Source organism: Anopheles nili, chromosome 3 (assembly GCF_943737925.1).
Source record: "Anopheles nili chromosome 3, idAnoNiliSN_F5_01, whole genome shotgun sequence".
Classification (NCBI taxonomy): Eukaryota; Metazoa; Arthropoda; class Insecta; order Diptera; family Culicidae; genus Anopheles; species Anopheles nili.
This window is the reverse complement of record NC_071292.1, coordinates 53,524,646-53,534,600: the sequence shown is the minus strand read 5'-3', so window position 1 is coordinate 53,534,600 and position 9,955 is coordinate 53,524,646. Positions and strand designations below refer to the sequence as shown.

The following is a 9,955-nucleotide window of genomic DNA, read 5'->3' as shown; positions in this document are numbered from 1 at the left end:
TTGTCGTCCGTCGATTTGCATACTTGTAGCACAAAGTTTCCCTAGGAATTCCGTTCGCAAAGTTGCAGTCTAGCGGCTGCAATTGACGAAGATTGCAGGACGTGAAAGAAAAGGCAACATAAAAGTGACCCGACCCGAGGACAACCATCCAGCGAGGACGTTCAATTTCTTATTGCATGCAGGGTACGCATTCTCACAGCAGAGCAAAACATTCTCCTGCTGATCAGACTGCCAAGAGAAGCTAATGAAAAAAGTTACCAAAACACGATTGCTACACTACGCGCAGTAAAAGGATACCGGTTGTCTACCGGCGCTTCACGTCAAGGAGTAATTGCAGCGAACTGAACCATGTAACGGCTATTAGTTGCAAACCATTCGAGAAAAGGTCTCGTGTCGACGTACAGCGCAGTACATCGGTTAGACGCTCAACGAAAACAGGGACAATAGCTGCACTGTTGGTAGTAAGCAAAGTTTGCGTCCAACGGCAATAAGCTTAGCGCTCGGGGAAAGGTTGATTAACTTCCTACCACAAATGAGGATTTATTCAACGATCATCGCTCGTCCACATTTGTTGTCATCGTCATTTTCGGCCAGCCCACTGTCACCGCCGTCGTCATCCTGTTCGCCAGCCTTTTCGTCGGTATCCGCGTCTATTCCGGGTTCTCGAAGGTTTCGTTCCCACAAGCGTTCGTGAAATCAAGCAACTCTCAGAGGCGTCGATAGCTGATAAAGCACACGTGGGAGCAGACGAAGGTAACGCGAGCATTTGCGTATAGGGCCAGGATCTGAGTGATACGTACGCAACAAAATCAAACCGACACAAAAGCGCGTGTGGTGTGCGCTGCTGCGCGTCGTCGTGTCTGTTCTAGTATTATTGGGTTTGCCTTGCTGATCCGTGCACAACGATGGGCAACAAATGCTGCAGCAAGCGACAGGATCAAGAACTAGCGCTTACGTATCCCGGCGGCTACAAAAAGGGCGACAACAGCTTCAACTCGAACCTGTCCGGACCGAAGCACAACAATGGCGGCTCGATCGATTCGCGCTACACTCCGGATCCGAACCGGGGCCAGCTTATAAAGCACCCCAAAGGCGGTGTAGACATCATCCGGCCACGAACGACGCCACGTAAGTTTGCACCCCAAAATGGTTCTATTTTTCTAGGGCGTTGAATTAAGCAGCATAGCCGGTGTAATTTAATCTAAGGAAAAATCTCGCGTCTCACGGCGATAGCAATTCCTCAATGAACTTGCCTATTTTTGAGTGCCGCTTTGCACGGTCGTAAATTTTTGCTCAAGAAACCGTAAACCATTCTTCGCGCACGTTCGCAGGCAACATTAAAGCCATTCCTTTTGTGTGCAGTTTTGAGGTGAAATTTCTAGAGCGTTAATGACGGCTGGACGCTGAATTGCGTGCCGGTTGTGCATTTAGTCGAACGGTGTGCTTATCTATCGCTTACCGAAGGGGCACTGTCTATACATCTTGTCATGATGGAAAAGAAAGCTATACATCAAGCAAGCAGTCCGACAGCAGCGGCTTGCTCTCCATTCCAGCGGTTTCCTTTGTGGATGATGTTGATTACGCAAACTGCGGCTGAAGACCCAACCGCGAAGGCTAACGGTTGGGGATGAACATATGCCGGTTGCTTATCTCGTTCCTTCTGATACGTCATGTTACCGCACACGCCCAAGGGTCAACTAGATGGGAAGCTGGTTGTCTGTATGGTTCGGTGCATATTGTTTGTTATAAAAGTATTATCACTACTGCACGTTCGAATAGGTTCTCGGAATGTAGTCCGGAAGAATGAAACTGCTTGATTGAGCTGGTTCTAGCAAAATAAATCTAATCAACTCATCAAATCATAAGTCGCTTTCCTTTTTTTGATTTCCCCCGTTTACTGACCCTCGATCACTGATGTGTTTCTGGCTTTCGCTACAGTCCTGCCTGGTCATAACACCCGAAGGATAGTTGTCGCTTTGTACAATTACAATGCCCGCGAAGAAACCGATGTCAGCTTTGTCAAGGGTGACCGCATGGAGGTCCTGGACGATACGGAGTCGGACTGGTGGCGCGTAGTACATCTAAAGACTCGCCAGGAGGGGCTGATCCCGTGGAACTTTGTTGCTGAAGATCGTAGTGTTAACAGCGAAGAGTAAGTGAATTGTTTTACACTTGCCATATGCTCAAAGCAATATGCGCACTAAATGCAATTTATCCTCTTATAGTTGGTTCTTTGAGAATGTCTCGCGAAAGGAAGCCGACAAGCTCTTGCTCGCGAACGAGAATCCGCGAGGCACCTTCCTGGTACGACCGTCCGAGCACAATCCGAACGGGTTTTCACTCTCGGTTAAGGACTGGGAGGAAAGTCGCGGTTATCACGTGAAGCATTACAAGATCAAACCGCTGGATAATGGAGGTTATTACATAGCAACGAATCAGACGTTCCCATCGCTGCCAGCGTTGGTGATGGCGTACTCAAGTGAGTATACGAGCAACCCTCTCGATCATGCGCAGCCTTGTATTCTAACATGTCTTTCGGGAACACTTGCAGAGAACGCTCTCGGATTGTGCCATGTGCTGTCTAGCCCGTGTCCCAAGCCACAGCCGCAAGTGTGGGACCTTGGACCCGAACTGCGTGACAAGTGGGAAATCAATCGCAACGAAATCCAGCTCATTCGCAAACTCGGCCACGGTAACTTTGGCGAAGTGTACTACGGCAAGTGGCGAAACAACATCGAGGTTGCGGTGAAGACGCTGCGCGAAGGAACTATGTCTACGCAGGCATTCTTGCAGGAGGCCGCAATAATGAAGAAGTTCCGTCACAGCCGGCTGGTGGCCCTATACGCGGTGTGCTCGAAGGAGGAACCGATCTACATCGTGCAGGAGTACATGTCGAAGGGTAGCCTGCTCGATTTCCTACGTACTGGCGATGGACAGTTCCTGCAGTTCGAGGATCTGATCTACATCGCGGCCCAGGTGGCGTCCGGCATGGAGTACCTTGAGCTGAAACAGCTGATCCATCGTGATCTTGCCGCGCGGAACGTGCTTATCGGCGAGAACAACGTGGCGAAGATCTGTGATTTCGGCCTAGCGCGCGTGATAGCGGACGACGAGTACTGTCCAAAACAGGGCTCTCGGTTCCCGGTCAAGTGGACTGCACCGGAAGCGATCGTGTACGGCAAGTTCTCGATCAAATCGGACGTCTGGTCTTATGGTATTCTGCTGATGGAGTTGTTTACCTACGGTCAGGTGCCGTACCCGGGCATGCACAGCCGTGAAGTGATCGAACAGATCGAGCGTGGCTACCGCATGCCCAAACCTACCGCCCATCACCTGCCGGACGACATCTACAGCTTGATGTTGAAGTGCTGGGATGCGATACCGGATAAGCGACCGACTTTCGAGTTTCTGAATCACTATTTCCAGAACTTTACCATCACCTCCGAAGTACCATATCGAGAGGTACAGGATTAAACATCGTAAATGGAGAAATAGATTAAGTTCATAGGAAGCGCCTCACGCATACCGAAAATTCAAACATCGCGTACCCGTTTCTATTCGCTCCACGACAGCACGCACGCACCAGCTCGAGACAAACGTTTGTTTCTGTTTTCTCTGTTCGGAAGCAAAAATAGCAGTTTCTCATGCAGTTGTGGACTATGCCACAAATCATCTATTTAGATGCATGCTCAACGCTCCGTACGCTAGAGACTTTTCATAATTCCCAAATGGAAAAGATTTCCATGCGTTGGTTGTTTCCAGTTTTTCTTTATCTAGTGTTAGAAATTGACTATAAACTGTAGTGAAAAGTAGCTGATGTATCGTTCCTCCAGTTGCCAATAATTCGTAGCGCTATGAAAGTCAACCATTGGCATCGAATTCTAACGCCAAACTCATAGCACCGTATGCTTGTGCTAAACATTATCCACTACATTATCCACATCATATACGTATCCACTTCGTATCGATTTTGGTACATTTTTAAGGTTTATTCTTTACTTTTTTAAGGTTTAGGGTCAATCCCTTAGCTAGAAATAGTCGCTAGCAGAGTTATGTTGGTTTCGCTATTTCTTTGCTGTTTTGGAACAGATTCGTTTTAATTTATTCATCCTTGGCTGGTACTGGAGCTAGAGCTACTAGAACGTGCGTGCGCTGCTACGAATACATGGATGTAGAAATGTGGTACAAGCTTGTCATGAACGTTATTAGTTTTAAAAATGGACTTATGCTTAAGAAATGTAGTGGTTAATGGAACTCGGGAACTTTTTTCCCTCACGGCTAAATCGATTGGAGAAGGCTGGCAAAAAAGGCGTGGCAGAACATGGGGAGAATTTAGCTATAAAGAGTGTCAGCTATGAAGCAGTCAGCTATGAGAATATCCTTATGATATCGTTTGGCGTCAAACTGATGCACACACGCACTCTGCACCCCACTAATTCCTGTTGCTATCTCTGCCCGTCCAATGAAATATCGTTTAAAAAATATGGCGTGGTTGAAGAAAATGAATGCAATGGCAGACTGCAATCGATCGGGATAAAAATCAGAAAAAAAGAAGGAGGAAGAAAAAAAACCAAAGTTCAAATGTTATTCTTCTAATTCTAAACTTGTGTAATCGTAGGTTTTGAGATTTATTTTAAACGAAATCAGTAACAAGCGCGTATGGTAGCCGCTAGCAGGAGCGACTAGTTTTGGGGTAGTAGGTATTTGTGTATGATACGATAGGTTTTTGTCTCTGTTCCCACTTCCCTCCAGTACTCCATTCTTTTTCTAACTTCTATGTGTAATTGTGACATCTTCGAGGACATGTGTAAAAAACCATTAGGAAGAAATGAAAAAAAAACTACCAGAACAAAAAAACATCCCACAAAAAGCCAAGGAAATAGTTGCAGCGATAAAACGTCATCAAAAAAGATATACTTAGAACAAAACGGATAATCATCAAACGGTGTTCGCCAGTGTGTGTGTTTCGTGTGTACGTAGTTTCCAATGAACTTGCATTTGAGGACGCATTACTGTATTTCTCCGTTGTTTAGGATTGATTTACAAAAAGAACATAATCGAAATTTTTGAAATGCACAAAGAAAAATATCACTTCCTTTTTACAACGCGATATACAACCGATGGAAGAATGCTGAAACGATCGAAGGCAACCTCTAGTCTCTACTTGTGATGCCTCTATTGCCCACTGCGAGTCAGCAAACAATAGAATATCGTTTCTTTTTTTAAATATTATACAATCTTATGTGATCCAGTGTAGTAAATGGCGAAAGTAGCAATGAAATCCTTCAATCAAATGTGTCTTCAAACTGCCATAGATATGTATTCTCTTAATTCTTTATAATGTTATTCATTCATTTATGTTCATGCTTCTTCAGTTGTTTGTATCAGTACGTTTTGTGATTTATATTCATCTGTATCATAGAAAGCTATCGGAACATTGCAACATTGCCGTAAGCATTCACAACGCTACCAGTTTCTCCTTGATCGTGGATGATAAACAAGCGAGCAACACAACCGATTACAATAATAATCATGTGCATTTCGACAGGTTTCGATCACCCATTTATTCATGTTTGTCGTCATTAGTGAGATGCGTGTCGCTCGTACACGCGAGAAGACATGTTTTTTCGAGCGGTATCCTATCGATGCCATTTTACCAAGGAAAAAATCCTGTACCGTAGGACAAGAAAGATTAGAATCGCGCTGGGTGAAGGACTTTTCCTCTAGACAGAATAAAATACAAACAGATACACACTGCATGCAACAGATACACAGAACAAACCATATACGAATAGAGACATTACATGGTACGCGTAAATAAGGCATAAAGTAAACTCTAAATTAAATTAGATATATTCGAACATAAGTAATGGAAAACGAAAAGAAGGATAGAATAAAAACGTGAACTAAAAGGAGCATCCATGCTATTTTATCGCAATGGTTACGGTGTGGAACGAGGATCGCTGACGGGAATGCTGTAATGGAAATAATGAGGCACAACACAACTCACAACACATCAACAGGAAACACTGAACCGAAACACACGCATCAATTTTATATTTATAAACGACACCGTCAGAAGCCTTTTCCATGAAGGATTTGTTGATCCCGGAAAACCCGTGACGAGTGGGAGTGAGAAATTTAAAAGAAATATGCACCCTGATCGACAACACAGATGATAAAGCAGAATAATGACTTATTCATGGAGAATTTCAGATATACCTCCTATCATACATGTGAGTGTGTGTGGTTAACAACCCTTCGTTTTGGGACAGGGCGTGTATTGAATTTTTAGATCGGGTTTACTGCATTTTCCCTTTCATCTGGAACACCCTATCATCAGCAGCCGCCAGCCGTCGTGGTCGTGCAGCTTCGCATTACATTCAAAATCGGAAGAAACAAACGGATGTTACCACAACGTCCCATTGCGTAGTCTTTGTGCAGATTGCTGCGGTCTTGTTATATAGTTTATGAACATAAGAAACTATCTTTAAACAGGAAATATGGAAATCTTTAGTGCACTCTACTATTCCGACTATTCAAACTATTCCGACCAAGGACGGTAACGATGGCCAGCGATCAGCAGCAATGGTAACACAATGGTATTTCACAATGAAACGTTTCCAATCAATAAACCAGCCAATCTAGCACTAACAAGGCGCTATCTTTACACGATGCGAGAAGTGAAGTTAAATGATTAAAATAAACCATTACCTTACCACACCTTTCACTACTTTTACTCGTTTTCACACAAAAAATAAAATAAAAAAACTGCATATAAACGAACAAAAGCATACCATTAAGCTAAACGAAACGGAACGCTAATACGTACGCATTAGGAAGGGTTCCTTTTTAAACGACACGAAGGCAGAAACAACATTTAGTTATCGAATAATTGAAACCAAACTCAATAAGCAAAATTTAATGAAATGAAATAGCGGCGTACGCAAACTGTAGCATATAACAAATAGTAGAAGAAACGAAGCGAATGCCGCGATCAATGAGCGAACAGAGAAGGATTTTTTACTAAAGAAAATACACTATTAAGCAACCGCTGTGTGCAGGAGCATTTTATACAAACAAACCCGGAAAGGATGCAACAGTTGAGATAAAAAGATAGAGAAACGATTTACTAACGCAAGTGTATCCACGCATAAGCATCTATATGCAATAAGGTTAACAGTGAAAAGAAGAATAAACAAAACGCATAGCACCGCAAACGCAAAATCTGGAAAGGAAGCTTGCACCGCTAACTCCACGTGACAGATTCCTTTAGCCGTGTATCACTCGTTAACGTTATTTCTTCGTGCAACAGCATCCTTGCAGAATCCTTGGTTTTAAAAGCATTCTAGTGATAGCGCAAACAGGCAGTGGAAAACCAGATAGTTACTCCTTTGGGTATGTAAAGGCTTTGGACGGTGAAACTGAGTGTAAGATCAGAACAGACATTATTAGTAGTGGTATTAGCGATACAGCACTCATCCTGTGAGGAAATTGGCTGGTGAAGAGTCGCGCTCTGATCAAACAGAACAGAACTATCCTCTGGAACAAGACGTGCATCGAAAAATCTTGCATAAATTCATCCCAAACGAACATGTCAGTGGGTACGACCGTACATCAAGAAGAAGGAATCCAAATTTAGTGTTTTAGTGGTTTGTTGTGGCGATATGCTAAAGACGAAAATCGATAAACGCGAGGGCATTTGGTATGGGTAAAAGATGCTTGCTTTCACGAGCTCCCATTGAGCTAAGTTGTGTACTCGATTGAACTACAAATAGGATGCAAGGAGCAGCAAATGAAAAATGCGGAACACCAGCCATTGCACAAAATGGGGAACGAATTGCTGCGACGCAATCGGGTTGTTTTGCCATTTGCGAGGAATCACATAAATAACTCACCTCATCATGTGGTGAAGGAATGCGATAATGGTGGCAGAAAATGGAAATTGAAATGAAAATCCTTTAAAAAATACATTCTACATTCTCTTCGGAGATTACTTCTAAATACATATCCGAACGGAACTCGTGTCATCGAGCGGAGAGAAAATATATTAAGTATTATTCGTTAGTATGTTATGTTAAACCTACCGGGTATATATTTTCTCTAGTTCCAAGCTCTAGTTCTAGAATATGTCCTTACTTATTTATATGCCTCGTATCGAAGCAAAATCACACTTCCAGCAGCGATTTTTTGGTTCCGCCTTTCGTCGGCAATGATGATATCTGTCGGTAGAGGGTGTTGACCATCCGACCCAGATCGGCGAAGGTAAGCTTGCTGCGTTTGCTGTACACATTCAAATATATGCCGAATACGACTATCAATCCCGACCACAGGTATCTGAAGAAGAAAAAGGATAAATAACGTTTTTATCCTTAAGCTCAAGGTCCTCTTCAAGGTGGAAGACTCACTGCATCGTGAATGGTTTGCTGAAGAATACGAATGATAGAGCTATCGTGACCGCCTTACGAGCCGTTGTGACAGTGGCCGCCAACGGAGCACCACATGTTCTCACCAGCGTCAGAACGATCTGTATGCCTAGGTAACCGGTTAAGCTGAACAAGAACGCGTATCCGTACGTTTCCATCGGATGGTTAGCGCAGAAGACAACGCCTTTGACCAGGTGTCCCGACAGCAGCATTATCATGGCCAGGTACACGAACCCGATACCATAGGAATATATGACGACCTCGTTGTTTGGAGCCCGATGCTCACGCATAGCCTTTTCCTGCACGTTCCCGATCGCGGCATCGCATAAGAGCGCCATCGAAATGAGAAATACCCCGAAGGTGTCGAAATCGGGCTGTACCTTCGAGTCGGCCAGCGTGAACAGGATCAATCCCAGGCACATGGCGAAAGCGGCGAAAAAGTCCATTGGTCCGTGTTTTTTGCCCTGAATGAGCACGCTGCCGATCAGCACCGGAATCAATTTGCAGCACTTGAATATGACCTGCGTGGGGTAGTTGAGGTAACCAACGCTCGAGTTGGAAAGTCCCATCGTGCCGAGCGTGAGGAACGCCAGTAACACGTACGTTCGCATCGGAATGCAACGTGGGACGGTGGTCTTTTCCATGGAGCGCTCAATGTACCCAAAGACGGTGTAGTAGGCGAATTGAATGAGTGTGAGGTACCATCCGTACGGTCGGAACCCATCTAGCGTGAAGATCAGCTCCTGCATATATCCATACACCAGGTACAGGACGAATACACCGGCGCAACACAACAGGAACTGGGTTGTGCGGTTATAGTGAGTGAGATCGAAAAACAGGATCTTAATTTGCCGTTCCGGCGACTCATCACGCACATTTCGGTTGCGGTTGATGTCCTTGTCACCGATGTAGATCACCTCACTCTTATCACCGGTCATTGTACCGCCGTGCGGATAGCCTTTTAGGTGAATACCAGCCCCAAACAACTACGATAGACGCTCTAGCATTATGGGTGAGTTTTATACAAATATCTTCGGGCTTTCAAGTTACACGAAACACTTAAATAATCTTAACAACTAGTGCTAACGCGTGGAGGCTCTAATTTAAAGACTAGTAAACAGATATTGTAAACAAACCGGGTCAAATGTGACATCTTTGACAGTAGCTAGGTTAAAAAACGTAAATAATTTCAACCCTCTCATAACATCAGTTTAATGTTGGTATTTTTTCCCAAAATATAGAAAAATTTTACGCCCTTTAAGCTCTGAAATATACTTTATTGAATACCAAAAATTAAGCAAATCTTACTTCGACTAGTATCCGTTTTGCCCCTTTGCACACTACTGCTTACGATGCGAGAACTGACAGCTGTCAAACGGTGTAGTGTGTATCCGCGAAATTGGACGCAAAATTGCGATCGAAATACCATTTTTCTTCTCTCCGTACTGCCATCGCGCTGGCGCAGGTCTTCCTAAACCCAAGTTTAGTGCTACGTTTCGTTCCATCAGCTAGCCACACACCGTCGGCGG

The 9,955-nt window shown here is 44.2% G+C and overlaps 2 protein-coding genes across 2 annotated transcripts; one reads left to right on the top strand and one right to left on the bottom strand.

The window, feature by feature from the left end:
- Positions 1 to 905: 905 nt before the first annotated feature.
- On the top strand, positions 906 to 3,474 carry LOC128723662 (tyrosine-protein kinase Src64B). The gene is made up of 4 exons (XM_053817423.1): positions 906 to 1,128; positions 1,939 to 2,152; positions 2,226 to 2,479; positions 2,552 to 3,474. The coding sequence occupies exons 1-4, from the start codon at positions 906 to 908 to the stop codon at positions 3,472 to 3,474; spliced, it is 1,614 nt and encodes a 537-aa protein (XP_053673398.1).
- A 4,630-nt stretch (positions 3,475 to 8,104) lies between these two features.
- On the bottom strand, positions 8,105 to 9,364 carry LOC128725612 (adenosine 3'-phospho 5'-phosphosulfate transporter 2). Its single transcript, XM_053819369.1, has 2 exons — positions 8,409 to 9,364; positions 8,105 to 8,337 (listed from the first exon to the last, which is right to left on the bottom strand). The coding sequence occupies exons 1-2, from the start codon at positions 9,362 to 9,364 to the stop codon at positions 8,169 to 8,171; spliced, it is 1,125 nt and encodes a 374-aa protein (XP_053675344.1). The 3' UTR covers positions 8,105 to 8,168.
- Positions 9,365 to 9,955: the final 591 nt, after the last annotated feature.

Bases quoted from the DNA above. Each gene is read 5' to 3' on its own strand.
- LOC128723662 (XM_053817423.1), top strand. From the start codon at position 906: ATGGGCAACAAATGCTGCAGCAAGCGACAGGATCAAGAACTAGCGCTT. The intron at 1,129-1,938 runs GTAAGTTTGCAC...CTTTCGCTACAG, and splicing joins CCGGCCACGAACGACGCCAC to TCCTGCCTGGTCATAACACC. The intron at 2,153-2,225 runs GTAAGTGAATTG...ATCCTCTTATAG, and splicing joins CGTAGTGTTAACAGCGAAGA to TTGGTTCTTTGAGAATGTCT.
- LOC128725612 (XM_053819369.1), bottom strand. From the start codon at position 9,364: ATGACCGGTGATAAGAGTGAGGTGATCTACATCGGTGACAAGGACATC. The intron at 8,338-8,408 runs GTGAGTCTTCCA...TTTCTTCTTCAG, and splicing joins AGCAAACCATTCACGATGCA to ATACCTGTGGTCGGGATTGA.